At 45.7% G+C, this 21,688-nt stretch overlaps 1 protein-coding gene across 3 annotated transcripts in view; it reads right to left on the bottom strand.

Moving 5' to 3' along the window:
• Positions 1 to 413: 413 nt before the first annotated feature.
• CATIP (ciliogenesis associated TTC17 interacting protein) overlaps positions 414 to 21,688 on the bottom strand; it is a 286,772-nt gene continuing 265,497 nt past the window's right edge. For all 3 annotated transcript variants that reach the window (XM_085646977.1, XM_085646978.1, XM_085646979.1), the window contains 3 exons: positions 12,455 to 12,531; positions 2,374 to 2,462; positions 414 to 987 (listed from right to left, as the gene is read on the bottom strand). In XM_085646977.1, coding sequence (XP_085503103.1) covers positions 772 to 987; positions 2,374 to 2,462; positions 12,455 to 12,531 — 382 coding nt within the window. In that variant the 3' untranslated portion in view covers positions 414 to 771. The remainder of the gene's footprint in view (positions 988 to 2,373; positions 2,463 to 12,454; positions 12,532 to 21,688) is intronic.

Below are 21,688 nucleotides of genomic sequence, written 5' to 3'. Positions count from 1 at the left end.
CCCTTCTTAATTGCTCTTTCAACCCCCAGCTCCCGTCCTAGTTTCCTCTTTTTTCCCTACCTCGCCATTTTATGTCAAAAATAATAAATTGGTTAAAAACTTAAGCCTGCATTATTTACTTCCATTGGTTTGCGTAACAAGTCATTTTGTATTGATATAATTTCTGAAGAATCTAAGATAAAATAACAGATGTCAGTGTCGTACACGTAGGTCAATTTGTACAATAAAAAAATGGAGCAAAGCGGGATCTGGTCTCTGGACGCGGTGCAGCCCAGACACTAACCCTGGTTCGTCTCTTTTAAGAGCCTTTAAATTAATAGTTTCTGGGTCTAAGGAGAAACGATGCAAGTTCCTGATGGTTAGTAGTGGAAGATGGTCAAGAGCTCAGACAAAGACACCCTAGACATAACTTTCCCATATTACATTTTAATTCAGATACAGATAAAGCTCTGCTAGAGATGTTATGATCTGTGTTTTAGAAACAGTGTGGCTGATCAGTAGATCTTACTTCTCTTATTGTATTTTCATGAAATCTGGAAACACAGGGCCTTTTTTGTTTAATGTATTTCTTATACGCACAATCCCACTAGCAACTAAATCAAAAATAATTTCCTTTTTCCAATATTTGAAAAAAGCAAATACAGGAGTGGACCCAAAGTCATTACCTTGACAGGCATACCCCCCAGCTTTACTCTGAAACACCCAACCTTACATAGCCACATTTGGGGGATCCAACCCAAATCGTAGTGTCCAGGATACAAAGTAGTTCTGTTACGGGCAGGGACTGCGAAAGGGGCTCGGTTCATAGGACGTATGAAAAGTGTCCGTCGGGGAACGCTGAGTCGCAAATGGGGCAAAGAACTCTGCTGCAAATTCCACTATGTCATCTGGTTTGCGCAGCAGTAGGAACTGTAGGAAATCCGCCAGGATGATGCGCACGTCAGGGTGTCGTCGAATGTAAGTGGCATGGTCAGCACGGAGCTCCTCCTGCAGCAGAAAACCATGGTCAGTCCACATCTCAAACGTCAATGTAACTGTACAATATCATCCTTTTTATATTTTCTGGGTCATTAGTAAAACTTTGTCTTAATTTTTCAATTGTTTTGCATCACTACATTTTGATTTTTGCAAAATACAACACTTCATTTTTTTACTTCAATCACTTTAGCCTGCGTTATCTTCTCTTTCTATCAGTATTTAAATAATGCATTTTCATAGCTACGGTAATCCATTTTAGGTTGATAATTTCACAGTCTGCAGCTGAAAGCTGTAAACATCCTTGAGTCGTTTAAACTGTATGTGAACTCGACTATGCACCCATACACAAAATGCAATCACAATTAGAGATTTTTACATGAAATACTCAATGAGTCATTGGGTCGAAGCCTACCCGACTGTACAGCGGTCTGGTTACTAAAGACTTCTTGGCGACATTCTGAAAGCTGACCTAAGAATGCATTTCACCCATTGCTTACTACTGGCTCACATTTGTTTGCTTTCTATTTGTTGGCTTTATTTGTTTTAGGCTGTCCAGCATGTCTCTGACACTCTCGTGGAGCATAGGCTGTTTACTGTATTCTTCCACAAATGCTCGCTTTCTGTAAACAGGCCTTTACATTTTGTTCTTATTTTGTGACATTTGCTGTGTATCATTTTAATTGAACATAAGTAGGTTTGACTACAGACCTGTGATTTAGAGTTTTCCATCCCATCTTCACCTGTTCTACTCAGATTGTGCTATTTAGTGTCTTAGTATGAGCTCCCTTGGTAAGTCCATACCCCAAAGTTACCAATTGCATACCCATGCACTCTTGATTGGGAAGACAGAATTATGGACGAACCTGCTAATTGTGGTAATTTCTCATTTTCCCCCAGTATTTCACCAGACACTTTACCTGCCTTCATCAGGTGGCGTCTTCAGGTGAAACGCCACTGATCCCAAGCGTTACTGCTCATCCTATGATCCTGATTCAGCCAGTAACTCCGATCACTGGACTAATCGGGATTACCAAGGACCTGGTTATGAGGCCCTTAACCTCCATTCAGGAGCACTATTTGAGGAATAATATGCAGGGAGGTAATTTTCTTAAATTATGCCCTTATGTCAGCCTACAGTTTTTGGCTAGTCCCAAAAAAATGTCAAACTGTGAGAGACCGCCCATAGGAGACAAAGAGTGCACTAGAAAGGGCTGCAAATGAAGAAGGTGCCAACTATCTCTCTAAATCTCCTTGAGCTCATGGGAAGGCCTTTACAGATTGGTTTTTAATTCTTTCCTCCTTAGCTATTGTGGGAGGAGTCACACTAGAATGAGATGCTCACAGGAGAATCCCACATGCCAAAAAGTGCCACAAGACCAGTACATCCCACTTTACCTTTCTGTCCAGAAAGCACGAGTACAGCTGCACGTCCTCTTCCCACTCTAAAATCTGCTTCCCAAACACTGGTTTGGGGTCGGGTTCATCTGTGTGGGGGAGAAAAAACTGTCAGATCGTCCCATTTCTTTCAGCAAATGTAAGCCCACAGCAGGAGCAGTAAGAGTAAATACAACAAACTGATCACATACACATTTCTTTAGGCCCATGGGTAAAGTTGTGTACACTATACAAGATGTAACTAAGTGGTGAAACACTGTGAGGGTGGGTTGGGGATTTAAAACGTCCTCCAGCAAGAAATGACTTCAGACCCTCTCCCCCATCCACTATCCTAATGGTGATTGCCTCCTTTGTACAGAGAAGGAACCAAAGGATTGTTGAATGGTACAAAGCAAAACACATTTTTGATGCTCGGGTACACGAATGGCCCGAGTCAATTCCCTTAAACATGGCTGGCTTCAGTTTATGGCACCGCCCTTTTTTATACTCATGCTGATGTCAAAGACAGACATGGGAGCCTCTGTTATCAAGAGGAAGGTAGGCAGAGAAACCAGAAGTAGATAAGTCACTATGTTGATGAACTCGTACTAACTCCTACATCCCAGTCCCCTTAATCCAGAGTTTTCAAGAATATAGGTCTCCTGGTGAGGAAAACAGTTAATTATGATATTCAGAAGCTGTGACCTGATGAAACATAGCGTCAGTTCTTGAGCTAAGGTGCAAAGCATAACGTTTGCAAAAAAGAGTGAAGTGTTGTCCAGAAGGCTGCTGCACAGATTGCTCCAGCTTAATGACAAGCTCAGAGACAGTACAAGCTGCATTAGTCCTGAATGAATGAGTATCAAGATGGAGTTGGACAGGCAGACCTCTGGTGGTGATCTGTTCAAAACTCCAGTAGAAGAACCAATGTCCAATAGAAAGTTTGAAGGCCTGTTTGCTGAGGCCTATGCCATCATATAGAGTAAAGAGTCTGCCTGAGGACATGAATGACCATATTCAATCTGTATAAAACACTGGGGCGCGAAAGGTCCACTCAGCATCCTCAGTAGGATTCAGGCAAAATAGTAGGAATTCAGATTCCTAGAAGGATCTCCGGTAGCATTCCAAAATGGTACGAATGCAGATTGTCTGATCTTAAATTAAAATATAAAAGAACAGTTGGTTAAAAAAAGGATGAGAGCAAGAGAACAAGTTACTTACCTTTGGCAATGCTTTTTCTGGTGGATATAGTGTCTGCCTATGGATTCCTCACCTTTTGAATTATACCAATGCATAGCATTCCACAGAAACTTTTCTCAATAGCTGTCCCATGTCGACGAGGACGTCACAATGGAACGGCTCCGTATGCAACTCCGTGTGACTTCATCAGAGCCATAAGAAGAACTCGTCGGCGTGCTGACATCAGTTTCACCCATTTTTCCATGCCTTTGAGGTGAACGGGTGTACCAACAACATTTCCACGAGTATATATAGTATACAGTACACAACAGCATAAGGAAATAACACACTTAGATATTTCCAAATTAAAACTACTTCTTAATTTAAGCAGAAAATCTCAAAGAAAACATTCGCATGAAGGATATATATATAAATCTATTTTCGTTATAAGCACATTGGCAATGGAGAGGTGGGTGGGTCAGTGAGGAATCCATAGGCATATACTGTATTCACCAGAAAACCCATTATCCAAAGGTAAGTAACTTGTTCATCTGATGGATATATCTGCCTGTGGATTCCACACCTTTTAAATATGAATGAATTAATGAAAAACATTTTGTACAGCGTGCATTACCCAAAGGTGTCTTAACACTGGGCAGATCAAGAGCCGAAGAGGAATGCAGCAAGCAGCATTTCTAGTCTAAGTGACTCTGTTTTTTAAAGTGGGAACAGTCAGGTCTTTAGCTGCTTCCTGAATAACTGCAGGCTAGATTGTGACCAGAGAGCAAGAGGAAGGGAGTTCCATAACCTTTCCCCCAGGTAAGCAAGTGTTCTTCTGCCCCAATTTACTTGTTTGATTCTAGGAATCATGACCATGTGCGCAGTGCTAGATCTAAGGATTCTGCTGGGCATATACCAGGAGAACCTTCCTTGAAAATAGGACGGGCCGGTACTATGAAGAGCTTTATGCATTAGGCACAGAGCCTTGGGCGAGATCCTCTTCTCAACCGGCAACCAGTGAAGGCCATGCAAAAGGTGAGACACTGATTTCACCTTGGGGATTTTCAGAAGAGTTCTTGCTACAGCATTCTGTAGAGACTGCAATTTTTTTATCAGGTATTTAGAGGTGCCTGGATAGAGGGCATTGCAGTAGTCCATTTAAAGGCCATTAAGGGCCAACATTACAGTCTTCTGTAAGTCGGACGGGATAAACGGGAGAATTTTTTTGAGAACCCATAGCATTAAATAGCCGCCTGAGGTCACTGCATTGATTTGAGCAGAGAAAGATAGTTTGGTGTCAAAGATGACTCCCAGGTTTCTTGCCTTCTGCACTGGCTTTGGGAGATTGCCCAGCTCCGGGGGCCACCAGGATGCATTCCGAAGGGAGATCTCTTTCCCAAAGAGCAACACCTCCGTTTTGTCCGAATTTAACTTGAGACATTACTCTGCGTCCAACTCGCGAAAGCAGCCATACATCTGCAGAATTTGTTTGCATGAGTCTCAACCTGTGACGAGATACCTACCACTATCTGTGTGTCATCCGCTTAGGATAACACGGTCAGACCAAAACTAAGAATGAGCTTTACCAGCGGGGTAACATACACATTGAAAAGAGTGAGACTAAGCGACGATCCCTAAGGCACACAACAGGGGAGGGAGAAAGGGCTGGACTTTGCATCTCTCATCTCTACCCACTGTTTTCTGTTTCCGAGAAATGAGCTCAGCAGAGTTAATGCAGTATTCCTGAAGCCTACTCAGTGCAGGCGCTTAATAAGTAGTGCATGGTGGACTGTATCAAAGGCGGCAGAGAGATCCAATAGGATAACTGCTGCTCTACCGCCCATGTCCACCCTGACTCTAATTTCCTCCAATGCGGCCACCAGTGCTGACTCGGTACAGTGGTTTGCTCTGAACCTGTATTGGGCAGGGTTCAGTAACTGATGGGTGTCCAGGAAAGTTATGATTTCCTCGTTTGTGGCTTTCTCTAACACCTTAGCAGTGAACGGAAGCTGGGAAATTGGTCTATAACTAACCACCAGCTTGTGGTCCAAAGAGAGTTTCTTCACCAGGGGAAGGATGGAAGCCTTTTTCCAGATGCTTGGGAAAAGCCCAGAGCTAAGTGCCTCATTTAGTAGATCCTTGAGTGGCCCAGCCACCTGGCTGGCCAACTTGTTGATGATCACTGGGGGGCATGGGTCAGAGGGGGCTCCTGATTTGATAGAACTCATGAGACTGATTGTTCTATCCTACTAGACAGGAGAGAACTTCTCAAAGGTGGGAGGTACCCAAGGCCCTATGGATACAAAGAGGTTCCTAGCTTCATCCTGATTAAGAGAAAGGTAGGTACTAAGAGCATTCTGAGAGAATACTTGAAAAATAGAGTTGACCTTGAAGTGGAAGAAATCTGCCAACTTTTTACAGAAGGATTCATCCAGAATAAAGGTGTTCCTGTTGTTCCATTTGGACACATTTTTGACAGTTTTAAAAAGTTCTCTGCTGGAGTTTGCAGCTAGTCTGATTTTCCCTGAGAATATTTTATTTTTTTCGGTTTTAATAAGCTCTTTATACCCCGAAAGAAATTTTTTATATATAGATCTTTTTTCGGGAGAATAGTCTAGCCTCCAAATGAGCTCCTGCCGCCTGCACTTAAGCTGTGCTGCTTTTAGTGCTGGTGAGAACCATGGAGCGGATGCAATTTTCCTATTCCGTGCTTTTTTCAGGCACCACTCTGATGCACGCTGCATCCAGCCAGTGAGTGTAGCGAATAGCTGCACCGTCAACGTCATTGACAGGAGAGGGAACTGACTTGGAAAGAGCATCCTGTGGAGCTTCCACCTTGGTATCCTTCCAAGGCCGGTACTTGATGATTCTAGCTGTGCTGTTCAGCTCTGCTGCACGGGATTGTGACTGAGAAAAAGATGGCCTTATTATCCGACCATGGGAGTGGCAGGATCTTATCTATATCTAAATCTGCACAATTTGTGAAGATACCATCCAGCGTCTGATTAGGTGTATGAGTGGGTACCTCAATTCGTTGGCACAGGTTGAAGCTATTAAGAGTATCCACCAGGTGTCCTGTGTCTGCGTAAGAGGACAACTCTAGGTGAAATGTAAAGTCCTCTACCAGGGTGAAGTTTGCATACGTTACGCAGGATTTCATAAAGGACTGGATTTTGTCAATGAAACCCCTTCTTGGGCCCGGAGACGGATAGATCAGCAGTCCTTGAAAAGTGTAGGATTTATTCAGTTTAAAACTGAACCTGAGTGCTTCACAATCTAGATGAGATATTGGTGTGAAACTAGCCTCAAGCGCATTGTGTTAGACAATCGCTAGCCCCCCCTCTTTTATCTGTTCTATCAAGCCTCTTAATGTTGAAGGTGAATGGGATAGCAGTCTTGATGTCTGGGTCCGACATGTTATCTGCTCAGGTCTCAGTAAGGAAGGTAATGTCAGGATCATGAGATCGGCAAATTCGTATTAATTCTTGATGAGTGATCGAGTGTTAAGAAGCATACAATAGTGTGCCTTAGAGAGTGAACCCATTTTAGTGATCCTTGCTTTTATTTTGAGAAATTCATAAAAGTCTAGATTAGACAGGTTATATTTACGTTGTAGGGACGAGAAAGGTAGTGGACAGAAGGTATAGTATAAGTTAGAAATCATTGTAATCCCTTTGAAAGCCCACAAATGTCCAAACTCACCGGAGTCGGGAGTGAATCGTTTCTTATTATACCAGTGGGACGCAATAGTTGAGGTACGGATGTTAGTTTCCAAAATTGAGTCAATGGAAAGCATAGTGCCTATAGTGTCCCTAAAAATTATATGTGATCTGGAGTAGGGATAGTTTGACATTGTCGGTGTAGATGTGAGTGGAAAGGGGTGGCATATAGCAGCCTTAACCTCGAGCCAAATAGGTTTGAGTAGAGGATTAGGTTCAAACCACCTTGCACCTTGGTAGGCCAAGTAAGCTGTTTGATAAATGGCCCAATCCGGGAACATGCAGCCTCCAGCTTTCTTGGTTATTGTCAATTTCTTGAGGCAAATGCGCGTTTTTTTATTGTCCAAGAGGAAGAGTGAAACAGCCTTATCAACATTGCAAAAAAACCCTGGGGAGAGGCGGGTGGCGAGGCATACTGGATAAAAAATGTATTGGCAGAGAGACCAACCTATTTGTTGTTTCAAATCTACCCCACCAAGATATGTTCTTAGGGGACCATGTCGCTAGTAAGCCTTTAATATTGTTTAGATTTTATCCTCATTGACAGAGGCAGATTCTCTAAGATCTCTGGAGAACCAAATAACAAGGTATTTGAGGGTGGTTTTCCATTGGAAGTTGGATGAACCGCCCGGTGTAGGGTGACAATGTTCATTAAGTGGCAATATCTTAAGTTTTGAGGATTGTGTCAGAGGAGGAATGGAGAGTGGCCTTCTCGTCTTTAATTTTCTGGATAATAGTATAATTACGCTTAAACTTTAGTTAGTCTGCCAAAGCTTCCTAATGCCAATAGTTTTTTTGCGTGATTGTGCGGAAATATGCACAATTTGTCACTATTTTGCCAAGTTTTCTTCAGGAGGATGGATCGCTAATAACTATGGTGAAAATACTGTGCTATATTATGCGTGCCACTTCAGAACCAATACTTTATTGGCTAATTTAGGTATAACTTATGCGCCAAAGTGACTGTTGAATACTTACAACATTTTCTCTGTGGTGTGGGGGTGATGGTTTGGCTCCAATTGAACTTTCCCTGGCAGGATCACAGTTTGTTTACTTCATGCACTTCCTCTGTACAGATTGTTCAGTGCATTTATACCCTACTATTAGACGGCATCAGCTGCCATTGCTCGTGGCTTCCCTTTATGTCACGTCCCGCATTGAAAGTTCAACAGCAATGGCTGACCATGGTCCCCCTTGGGGGAGCATTTTGCCCCCTAAAACCGGTAGAAAAACCTGAGGGGCTTAGGAGACAACCCAAGGTGAACATAGAACGCTTAGATATAGAACTGGTAAACCAAGCGACCCCCCAACACTCCAAGGTTGCCTCTCAGAACCTCTATCTTATTGGTGCTGTTGAGTTCTGACTCTGTCTGCTCTTGGCCAATTGGAAGTGACTGAAGTTGCAGACCATCACAATATTTTGAGCTGTGATGCTGTGGTCATGAGCCCCCTAATAACTGGAACCATTAGGCATGTTTCTCTAGAGCCACATACAGTGCTGGGTGGGACCATCTCTACTTCGGCGAAGGGTGAGGGGACTATCGCTGCACTGCAAATGGCTACTTTTGGATTTCCCAAGCGCTGCAGAGAATAGATGAGACCAATGTCACAGTTCGCAGTGATACCGAAAAAACAAAAAAAACAGCACCAGTGTGAGAGAAGTGAAGCAGAGGCTAATGCCAGTCAAGAAGTGAGGTGGAGGCTGATGCAGGGCACGGTGTGAGGTGAAGGCTACTGCAGGGCAAGGTGTGAGGTGGAGGCTGATGCAGGGCAAGGTGTGAGGTGGAGGCTGATGCGGGAGAAGGTGTAAGGTGGAGGCAAGGTGTGAGGTGAAGGCAAGGTGTGAGGTGAAGGCAGATGCAGGGCAAGGTCTAAGGTGGAGGCTGATGCAGGGCAAGGTGTGAGGTGGAGGCTGATGTAGCGTAAGGTGTGAGGTGGCAGCTGATGCAGGGCATGGTGTGAGGTGAGGCTGATGCAGCATCAGGTGTAGGATGAAGGCTAATGCAAGGCAAGTTGTAAGGTGGAGGTTGATGCAGGGGAAGGGGTGAGGTGGAGGCTGATGCAGGGCAACGTGTGAGGTGAAGGATGATGCCGGGCAAGGCGTAAGATGGAGGATGATGCAGGGCAAGGTGTAAGGTAAAGGTTGACAGTGGCAGCAGGCAGGCAGGAAACAGGGGTGGCGGGGCTGGGGGGCTGGAAGGATAGGGGTCGAGGGGGACCAAAACATTTTTAGAAAAAAAAACACTTACCTACTTGCGCCATGGCCTCCTCCGTCTCTTCTCCCTCGTTGCTGAAGAGTTCGGAAGCACACAGGCACACAGGTTCCCCTGACCAATCTTCGTCTGAGCGCTCTGGTTCGGTGCTCAGACTGGGACATGCAGTCCACCCAGGCTGTAATACAGCATGGGTGGTGAACATGAAATGTGCGCATGACTGTTTGGCCGGCCCGGACGGCCGGACAAGCAGTAGGCTCACTCAGTGTGCACAGTCCACTCCTCCTCCCTGAGCCACCAGCCCCACCCGCCCTAACCCAGCTCCACAGAACTGAAAAATAAAGTGATAATAACTTTGATATTATCATTTCATTTTTCCTTTTTCCACTTCCCCAAGGGCAGTGGGGCGACGCTCCTCCGCCTTGGAGGAGGATTCGTCCCTGAAGGCTGATGCAGGGAAAGGTGTGAGGTGGAGGCTGATGTAGGGCACTGTGTGAGGTAGAGGCAGATGCAGGGCAAGGTGTGAGGTGGAGGCTGATGTAGGGCAAGGTGTGGGCTGATGCAGGACAAGGTGTAAGATGGAGGCTGTTGTAGAGAAAGGTGTGAGGTGGAGCCTGATGTAGGTTACGGTGTGAAGTGGAAGCTGATGCAGGGCAAGGTGTAAGGTGGAGGCTGATGCAGGACATGGTGTAGGTGGAGGCAATGTGTAAGGTGGAGGCTGATGCAGGCCAAGGTGTGAGATGGAGGCGGATACAGGGAAAGGTGAAAGCTGATGCAGGGCAAGGTGTAAGGTGAAGGCTGATGCAGGGCAATGTGTGAGTTGGAGACTGATGCAGGGCAAGGTATAAAGTGGAAGCTGATACAGGGCAATGTGTAAGGTAGAGGCTGATGCAGGGCAATGTGTACGGTGCAGACTGTTGCACGGGAAGATGTAAGGTGAGGTTGATGCAGGGCAAGCTGTAAGGTTAAGGCTGATACAGGGCAAGGTGTGAAGTGGAGGCTGATGCCGGGCAAGGTGTAAGCTGGAGGCTGATGCAGGACAATGTGTGAGGTGGAGGAAGATGCAGGGCAAAGTGTGGGGTGGAGGCTGATGGACAAGGTATGAGGTGGAGGTTGATGCAGGGCAAGGTGTGAGGTGAAGGATGGTGCAGGGCAAAGTGTGAGGTAGAGGCCGATGGAGAGCAAAGTGTGAGTTGGAGGCGGATGTAGGGCAAAGGGTGAGGTGTAGGTTGATGCAGGACAAGGTGTAAGGTGGAGGCTGATGCAGGGCAAGGTGTGAGGTGGAGACTGGTGCAGGGAAAAGTGTAACGTGGAGGCTGATGCAAGGCAAGATGTAAGGTGAAGACTGATGCAGGGCAAGGTGTAACGTGGAGGCTGATGCAGGGAAAGGAGTAAGGTGGAGTTTGAGCAGGGCAAGGTGTAAAATGGAGGTCAATACAGGGCAAGTTGTGAGGTGGAGACTGATGCAGGGCAAGGTGTAAGGCGGAGGCTGATACAGGGCAAGGTGTGAGGTGGAGACTGGTGCAGGGCAAAGTGTAACATGGAGGCTGATGCAAGGCAAGATGTAAGGTGAAGACTGATGCAGGGCGAGGTGTAACGAGGAGGCTGATGCAGGGAAAGGTGTAAGGTGGAGTTTGAGCAGGGCAAGCTGTAAAATGGAGGTCGATACAGAGCAAGTTGTGAGGTGGAGGCTGATGCAGGGCAAGGTGTAAGGTGAACGCTGGTGCAGGGCAAGGTGTAAGGTGAACGCTGGTGCAGGGCAAGGTGTAAGGTGGAGGCTGATGCAGGGCAAGGTGTAAGGTGGAGGCTGATGCAGGGCAAGGTGTAAGGTGGAGGCTGATGCAGGGCAAGGTGTAAGGTGGAGGCTGATGCAGGCAAGGTGCAAGGTGGGGTCTGATGCAGGGCAAGGTGTAACGTGGAGGCTGATGCAGGGCAAGTTGTAACATGGAGGATGATGCAGGTCAAGTTGTAAGGTGGAGGCTGATGCAGGGCAATGTGTAAGGTGGAGGCTGATGCAGGGCAAGGTGTGAGGTGGAAGCTGATGTAGGGCAATGTATGGAGGTGGAGGCTGATGCAGGGAAAGTTGTAAAGTGGAGGCTGGTACACAGCAAGTTGTAAGGTGGAGGCTGATGAAGGGCTAGCTGTAAGGCGAAGGCTGATACAGGGAAAGGTGTAAGGTGAAGGCTGATACAGGGGAAGGTGTAAGGTGAAGGCTGATGCAGGGCAAGCTGTAAGGTGAAGGCTGATGCAGGGCAAGGTGTGAGGTGAAGGCTGATGCAGGGCAAGATGTAAGATGGAGGCTGATGCAGGACAAGGTGTGAGGTGGAGGCTGATGATGAACAAGGTATGAGGTCGAGGAAGATGCAGGGCAGAGTGTGAGGTGGAGGCAGATGAATAGCAAAGTGTAAGGAGGAGGCTGATGTAGGGCAAGGTGGAGGCTGATGCCGGACAACGAGTATGGGAAGTCTAGGCTCACATCCTTGTACTCACTACCAACCTGCAGACAAATTGGCATCATCCTGGTAGGCCTCCTTATGGCTCACTGTCCAACTGAATCGAGGCAGAAGACGAGCGAAACTGCTGTCCAAGAGGAGTGACGAAAAAGGGGACAAACAGAGGGCTGAGCACTAGCATAGGCAACATATGAAGAGATTCTACAGCTGCATAAACGGTCTGACATGTTAGGAAAGAAGGTCATGTATAGCCTCCAGGCCACACGCCAAGATACTGGTTTAGAGTCAGTGCCCACTAGCAGATCACACACGGGTACCAATGTATGACACACGCCAGCATGGTTACTGTCTTTTAGGGCTAATTTCAAGGCTTTGGGGTGGAAGGATGTGTTACAGGTTAGCGTTTTTTGTACTGCTGATTTTCTTACAAAGTGAAGCTCAGTGGGCACACTCAAAAAGGCCACAATTCCTTGCAAAATATGTAGGCAAAGTAAGGCTCTGTTTGTTAGGAGTGACAAGATTAATACAGCTACCTTACCTTTTTCTACCAAAATGGGCATGGTCTGGAGTGTCATGGTCACTGGAGATCCAACTTGGACACGGCTGGATAAATGCCTAGATGGATGAAAGACAGAAGCATGTTTATGTACAGCACAATGTCCTGGAAGTGGGTTGGACCATCAGACAAGCAGGAGCATATTACATCAACCAGCGCCATTGAATGACAAGGTCCAGCTGTCTTTCCTGGCATTTTGTAGGCGTATGCTACTTTCCAGGAGGTTTGCACCTACTCACAATGAAAGATTGACATATCAGCTCCAATGCGCATGCGTGCCAGTTTCACACTCCTTCCTCACAGACCTGGACGCGGGGACACAAACCCTTGCGAGGTATATCACTGAGTACATCCTCTTTTTGTGCTCAGTGGTAGTAGGTGAGAGGGTACCTCAGACCTCTGGGGTCTGTAAGACTGGCTCGCGCTTTCTGTTTAAGAATACTTATGTGGGGCGGGGAGGGCTGGGAGAGCAGGTACAATGCGGCTGCCCGTGGCCCCTGCAAGGGGCCACCCTAAAAGGGCGGCCCTTTAGTGCCATTTGGGCACTTACACACCCCTGATAGTGATTGGACTCAGGGAGGAGTCCTCTCGCCTTGGCGCGCGAGGCGCGTCACTTCCGGTGCGCCGAGGTCAGGGAGGGAGCTTATGCCTCCCCCGGCCATCTTGACGTCCTCTTTGCACCAGCCACGCCGTGCAGGGCAGCATAGGTTGGTTGCAGCTACCTGCCCTTGGATCGCCCGTAAGATAACCCACCATATTGCATACTGTTCTATGGAATAAACCTGCAGCAATGTTTTCCCAAACAAAAGTTGTGTTGTGTATTCATTTATTCATGCATGCTCAGACAGTGGATGGGGATGTTGCATATAATGACACTATGTATCCCATGTTACCAAAAGAGGTAAAGGACCTCAAACGCCCCGGTCCACCTCTCAAGCTTGCATGGCGGGTGCAACAAACCTCACTGTTTATTAGGATTCATTTTTTGTGTTATCAAAACTGCACTGAGTTAAAAATACTGATGCAAAGTGAAATTTACACAAACGTGAAGTGAGGCACGTTGTTTTGTGGCAGGGATAACCGTATTTTATCAGTATTCCTCCCCACTTTATATGCATTACAAATAGCTTGATAGTAGATATTAATTTAAATATAACTTATGAAATGAGGATTTAAGGAAGCATTTAGAGGTTTTCAAAACACAAAGAGAGTCACCTTGTAAACATTCTGGGTTCTTCTGTAGGACCAAGCTAGGAAGAAAAGGGTCTCTGTGTTTAAGGGAGTAGAACTCAACTACAGATGTAAGTAAGTTCACTGCCTTGAGCGGCACTGCACTGGCAGTGCTGGAAAGTGAAACATACAGCATACGGAGCCTGGAGACGGATGAAGAAAGAAAGGGAGGCATGAATATGGTGATTTTGCTTAAGATGTTAAGACTAAAAGACGTGTAAACCATGTCACAGAGGACTGTGACATGTGACATGTCACACACAATCAATAAAAGTAAACTATAAATACAATTAGAAAATGAAGTTTGGCGAGCACAGCTCTTTGTGAAATACAAATGAGTATGGCAGAAAAGAAAGAAACTTTATTGCATGGAAAATAGAATAAGCTGAATGTGCCTTATCTTGGTACGTTGTCGGTGCCTATCCTCGGCCCCACACTATTTAAGAGAAAAACTATTGCCCCAAATAACAGGTTTCCCATGCTCCAATGAGCTTCTCTGCGGTTCACCTCAACGGCTGAAAAAAGATTACACTCTGCCTGGAGTCCTCTTGGACTAGAATACTCCACCTGCAGCCCTTCACTTTGAGGAGAATACTCTAGCTGCAGCCCTTCTCTTGGACGAGAACAGTCAATTTGCAACCCGTCTGTTGGACGAGAGCAGTCTACCTGCAGCCCTTCTCTTGGACCACAATACTCTAGCTGCAACCCTTCTCTGGGACATGAACATTCTACCTGCAGCCCTTCTCGTGGACGACAATACTCTGGCTGCAACCCTTCTCTTGGAAATGAGCACTCCATATCCTGCCCTTCACTTGGACAACAACACTGTACCTGCAGCCCTGCACTTGAACGAGAACATTCTACCTGCTGCCCTTCTCTTGGAGGACAATACTCTAGCTGCAACCCTTCTCTTGGACGAGAACACTCCATCTGCTGCCCTTCGCTTGGACAAGAACAATCAGCCGCAGCCCTTCACGTGGATGAGAACATTCTACCTGCAGCCCTTCTCTTGGACAAGAACACTCCATCTGCTGCTCTTCGCTTGGACAAGAACATTCTACCAGCAGCCCTTCTCTTGGATGACAATACTCTAGCTGCAACCCTTCTCTTTGACAAGAACACTCCATCTGCTGCCCTTCGCTTGGACAAGAACATTCTACCTGTATCCCTTCTCTTGGAGGACAATACTCTAGCTGCAACCCTTCTCTTGGACGAGAACACTCCATCTGCTGCCCTTCACTTGGACAAGAACATTCTACCAGCAACCCTTCACTTGGAGGACAATACTCTAGCTGCAGCCCTACTCTTCGATGACAACCTGCAGCCCTTCGCTTGGACAAGAACACTCCATCTGTTGCCCTTCGCTTGGACAAGAACACTCTCCCCACAGCCCTTCGCCTGGACAAGAACACTCTACTTTCAGCCCTTCACATGGAAGAGAACACTCTCCCCGCAGCCCTTCACTTGGATGAGAACACGCTACCTACAACTCTACTCTTGGAAGAGAACACTCTAACTGCAGCCCTTCACTTGGACGAGAACAGTCTACCTGCAACCCTTCTCTTGGACGAGAACACTTTACCTGCAGCCCTTCACTTAGACGAGAACACTCTAACTACAACCCTACTCTTGGACGAGAACACTCTACCTGCAGCCCTTCGCTTGGAAAAGAACACTCTACCCGCAGCCCTTTGCCTGGACAAGAACACACTATTTGCAACCCTACTCTTGGATGAAAACACTCTACCTTCAACTCTACTCTTGGAAGAGAACACTCTACCTGCAGCCCTTCACTTGGACGAGAACAGTCTATCTGCAACCCTTCTCTTGGACGAGAACACTTTACCTGCAGCCCTTCACTTAGATGAGAACACTCTAACTGCAACCCTACTCTTGGACGAGAACACTCTACCTGCAGCCCTTCGCTTGGAAAAGAACACCCTACCCACAGCCCTTTGCCTGGACGAGAACACTCTAGCTACAACCCTTCTCTTGGATGAGAACACTCTACCTGCCACCCTTTTCTTGAACGAGAACACTTTACCTGCAGCCCTTCACTTGGACAAGAACACTACCTGCAACCCTTTGCTAGGACAAGAGAACACTACCTGCAACCCTACCCTTGGACGACAACACTCTACCTGCAGCCCTTCGCTTGGACAAGAATACTTTACCTGCAGCCCTTCACTTGGAAGAGAACTCTTTCACCGCATTGAGGAAATATGAATTTTTTATGGTCAATTGTGTCCCCTATCTTAGACCCCAACGGCTCCATGTACATGCTACGAGTACATGTATGTTCCCTCCAGTTCCAGCTATGAAGACGCAAATACATGTGCGTCCAACGTCAACCTGTCCTCTTTCAGATTCGCCATGAATGGGTCGAATATTCCATTCCTAAGTATGATTGGCCACCGACTTTATATGGTTCACTTTTCACGTTTTACAGTTCAGGCGAGTAGGCCCTGAATTCTGCCATCAAGCCTTTTCCTGCTTCTGCCTCTGAAATGCTCCAGCCTGGACCTGCATCCGTATCCATGAACTTTGTCCTACTCCCTGCGCGGCTAACGGTGCCTGACGCGGCCTGTTGCCTGCCAAAAACTGTATTCAGCCTTCAAGTTATCTGCTCCGCTCTTCATCCAATGCATTCCTGTCTAGTAGTTTAGGTAAACATCCTTCCTGCTACCGAGCAAAGGGCTCGGCCTCGCTGTCTTTATGCAAGTAATTCATAGCCTCTGTTACTATGGAAGATTCCTGCCCCCTCGCATCTCATGTAGACACATAGACGCTTGTACACGCACTAACAGTCAGTATAGAATAGGATGTGTCCGAGAAGACCTTTCCTTCCAGATAATATAGTTCCTTAAACACAAGATATTAGATATGATTTAGGACTAGGTTGTCCTGACACCCCAGACTTCTGTCTCCACATGTAGGGCTAAATGTCAAGTTCCCTTCACCCTCTAGTTGCACGTCAATCACACGTCATGCGGCTGCGCGCGCATCTCTGCCAAATATTTCTGCTGACACTGCAGGATTCTCTTATGGATCCACCCACTTGTGACATCATTTTAAATGACGTTTCTAGTATACGCCTATTATTACGCCTATTTTCATTACGTATGTGTATTCTTATCTGTATTACCAGCTGTTACGCCTCCTGCATCTGTCTTAATGTAATGCTTTTCATATATATATGATTACTTGTCAATAATGCATTGCCTATCCCTTCCTGAACCTTCGTGGTGATGGAATATGATTGCCTGGTTCGAACCATAATTCCTTTGTAAGGAATAAAGTCCTCTTCAGAACCTCTAATACCACGGATTCTGCCTCTTATTTTGACTGAGTTATTCTTACTAGACTTTACCGCATAAAAAATAGTACAGGTAATTTAAATATTTACCACATAAATTGGCGCCCGAACAGGGACACTTTCTCATCTCACGCGCCGGAGGTGCGTTGCAGGCCCGGTCCCCTGCCACAGCTGAACGGACAAAAACGCGTACCCGCAGGATTTCCTGTATCTCCCTCCGGCCAAGCGGGGGTGACTGAGGCTGGGATCAACACCCAGACGAGGCGGTGAGAAGTGCGAAGTATCCCGACCAGAGCCTAGCTGAGAGAGCAAGATCCGAGGTATACAGAGGCCCACCAGGTTCCGAAGTTCCGAGTCGAGTCCAGTCCAGTCCGGTCCAGTTCAGTTCAGTTCCGAGGCCTTCCGTTCCGTGCTACCCGGTGAGTACCGTTGCCGGGGAGGCATTTAGACGTGCACATTAATTTGTGCCGGTCATGACGGGTTTGGGTACACAAATCCGGTCTGCACTGTTTTAGCAGTGTATCTGTACTGTTTAGCAGTATATCTAGTATGTTCATGTATATAATTCAGTATTATCTAGTATTAGTATTATGTCGGTGACTAGTTTTCTTCTAATTATCATTGTTCGTTAAATGTTAAATGTTAAATGTTTTAATAGGTTTTAAAAATTGTGGTATGAATGAGTGTTCCTTATTGTGTTTATTGTATTAATCGTGTTCAAGTCCAGTTCGAGTAAGAATCAAGTAGCAAGGTTTAAAGATGCCGTTCTTTTCAAAATTAAGACAGATCAAAACTAGAAAAGGAGTACTCGAAGAGGCTGTTCCCGTTCCACCTAGGGACACTCCAGGGTACTTTATGTATCATAAACATGGCCTAGATGCCGTATTATATTTTGACTTATGGGTGGACTACACCAAGGATCTAGCAGAAAGTCAGAGGTGGCCCGCAGCTGGGACATGGGATGCAGATTGCATCATGAGAGTAGAAGAAGAATTATGGAAAAAGAAAGCCAGACAGTCACAGAAAGATGCCATTGAACTATGGCGTAAAGAATCGCATAGGCGCACAGAGAAAGCGCTCAGACAGGAAGAGAAAAGTAGGGAGAACTCAAATAAAGCCCGAGAAAACGTATTAGTTGAGGAAGGTATCCGAGTAAAAACAGAACAAGTAGACAGACAACGGAACACTGTTATGAATGGTATGTATCCTCTTTTGGCCGAAGGTTTACCTAAGGCCACCCCGGAAATACCGAAAGATTTGACACCCCCATTACTCCCGATTAAAGCACATCCCAAGACCGCAAAAGATATTTTCCTTTCCTCCTATTTAGACGATGTAGCTCCCGAATATGTTAATGTTCCACCACACACGCCACCTGTCGATGGTGCTCAACCCCGAGATCATCCGCCCCCACCTCCGCAACAACAAACTCCTCCGCACAATCCAACAGGTTCATCTGTTTCCACCGCTTTTCCTGCATCCACAGTTTCTACCTTACATCCCACAAATCCTTTCGTGCCTAGCACCTCAGAAGGTGCGACAGGAGGAGCGACAGCAATTTTTGCCACGCCACCGTCACGAAGTAAATCGTCTCTTAGAGATTTAGCAAACCAACGTACACCCCAAATAGCAACGTCCGACATGTTTAAGGAACATCTTGTGGATTGTAGATATGATCCAGTGCCCGGTAAAAATGACAGAATGCTGCTATCATCACTACGTATACGACGAGCTTCGCTATATTTAACGACACTACCAGGAATGGTTAATCATCTAGACAATATATATCGTTTTGTCCAAACAGGGCAAGGCCCTGAAAGTATTGACGAAGCCATGGATTACCAGAAAGTGGATATACAGAGATTACTGTTACGCTTCTTTATAAACTGCTTGATCAGAGACAAAGACAGGCCTGGGGTAGACCAGGATGAAATGCAAGTACTTACCAGATGGGGTCAGAATATATCAGAGGGAAAACATGATAAACAGACGTGTATAGTAGCTATGTGCTGAAAGATCCGCAAAGAAGTAGAGCGAATACATAAAGCCAGAATGGAGGCAGACAAAACTGAATCAGAGGGAGAGGAGGAGGAAGAATCAGAAATGCCCACAGGACAATTAGAAACGATAGCTTATGTAGGTAGGGGAAGACCTTGTAACAATACCAGATACTTCACTGATCCGATATGTCCGATACGTCCAGAATGTAATAGACATTTTCAAGCCCCTATGCTAAACACGAAGTCCCCTGAACACTTATTCCAGGCTGCTGATAAATTACTCCGAGACCGAAGGGGGTATCACATGCTCGATTCTATGGATGAACAAGAATTAGCCAGGTCAGCAGTACAATGGGCTGACAGTTCTGAAAAATACAGTGATGATGCGCTAGCACACACGTTTTTGAATCTTACCCCAGACGAACAGCGTTTAGCTGGTATATACATGATACAACACCTCCTTATATTATATAGAAGCCAACACTCCGATCCTGGTCCCCTACCTGATATACTGATAGAATTACTCACGAACAAATGGAGAGGTTCAGGTACTGATTTAATTAAAGAAATTCTAGAATATCGACACCAGTACATTGTCTTCGTATGCCCAGAACATGTTTCAGTTCCCCCCAAAGAAAGAAAAGCGTATCACATAGACAGACAGAATCCCTTACGCGAAGTACACCCAGTCAGAGGTGATGACAATACTTTTAAACGCGTGTTTGTGTACACGCCCATAACTAAAATTGAATTATTAGAAATGAAGAAAGTAGTACCTAGCCATGACAAAGACCCAGCAGGTTTCCACCGTGAGATAAAAGACATGTTACTCATGGGAGAGTATACATACCCTGACATTATGAAAATATTAAAAGTCTTATTACCTGCCGGTATTTACGAGAAACTCAAAGAAAAGGAATGGGAGGTGGGAGACCAAAAGATAGATTGGACAGCATTAGAAAACGAAGAAAAGGTCCGAGCTGCAGGTTCAGGGCTTGGGGAAAAGACTACAGCATTACCAGGATTATTAGTGCAGGTACTACCACGTTTATTAACTACGAAAAAGGAAGACTGGGGTGCAATTTCAGCCTGTAAACAAAAACAAGATGAAGACACTAGTGATTTCTATTCCCGATTTGAAAAATGTTTTGGTATTAATAGTGGCATAAAAGCAAGTAGTGAGTCGTATCCACATCTGTTTGTGACAAAATTAGTTGAAAATTCCTTGCCCCAAGTTAAGAGTAGAGTACTGAAATTCGAGAGTACTTGGCAAGGTAACACACCGTCTCAGATGTTACAAATGTTACAATATCATCACAATAGAATTAGAGAAGAACAAGAACATGAACAAAGACGTATGAAAGACACGAAAATGAAAATGCTTGTTGCTCAGTCAGTTCCAGCTGACGGTCATAAAAAGGGTGCGACGCAGTCCAATGATTCAGCGGGTCCTGTTAGAGGGACATGCAACTATTGTAAACAGCCAGGTCATTATATACACGATTGCGCAGTTCTGAAACATAATATCTCTACGGGTATAACGAAAGAGAGACCACGTCCGCCTAGACAGGATCAGATCCAACAACAAGTACCTCAGAATATACAGCCTATGCCAGCTGTACAACAGACCGCACCACAACAACAACAACAACAACAGCCACAGCCTATTGCTGCAACACAAAACACGACACAACAGATGTACCAGTATGCACAAAATGACTACCCAGAGTATCAGCGCTACACATGAAATAGCCTAGAGAGGGAAGTTGGCCTACCCCTTATTGAGGTTCCCGTAGACCAAGAGGGTCCTTACGTACAGAGTCAAGTATTAGGGAAAGACAGAAAGTTTCTACTCGATACAGGGGCAAGCAGAACCACTATCAGTCACAGCGAAGTCCCAGGGGCACCACTCTCAGGCTCACAAAATATTTCCCTTGGTTTTTCAGGAAAGCCCACTATTAACGAAGTATCGCAACCACTTGCATTCACAGTTGGTCCATTGACACGGACTACAGATCTATTGCTTACGAAATCATGTCCAGAAAACTTGTTAGGTATAAAAACATTGAAAGCTCTAGGAGCTATAATATGTTGTTCTCCGGAAGGAGTACGGTTATTTTTGCGTGACTTTAAGGGTCACTACGTGTCTAGAGACATGGATCACCGGTTACAGAATCTACCTGCACATTTATGGGCACAAGGCCCCACTGATGTAGGTTGTATGCACATTACACCATATCGAGTCACACTCAAACCAGGAGTGGTACTACCACGAATGCGACAATACAAATTACCGCCAGATGCTGTAGTGGCTTTACTGCAAATCATTGACGAGCTCATTGCACAAGGAGTGGTCGTGGAAACCGACTCCAATGTATGTAATTCCCCGATAATTCCGATTCTTAAACGAACTGATCCAAAAGCACCGCCAGTATATCGATTAGTTATTGATCTGCGCGAATTAAACAAATGCATTGTACCACAATACCCCGTGGTCCCAGATATCTCTTCATTACTAACAGCCATAGATTCAGAAGCAACGTTCTTTACTGTAATTGACCTCAAGAACGCCTTCTTTAGCGTCCCAATCGATCCGGAAAGCCAATATTTGTTCGGATTCAGTTTAAATGGACGAAGTTTTAAATTCACACGCGCACCTCAAGGATTCAC

The sequence above is a fragment of the Triturus cristatus genome, chromosome 3_2 (assembly GCF_964204655.1).
Source record: "Triturus cristatus chromosome 3_2, aTriCri1.1, whole genome shotgun sequence".
In the NCBI taxonomy this organism is placed as follows: Eukaryota; Metazoa; Chordata; class Amphibia; order Caudata; family Salamandridae; genus Triturus; species Triturus cristatus.
This window is presented reverse-complemented; position numbering and strand designations above follow the sequence as displayed.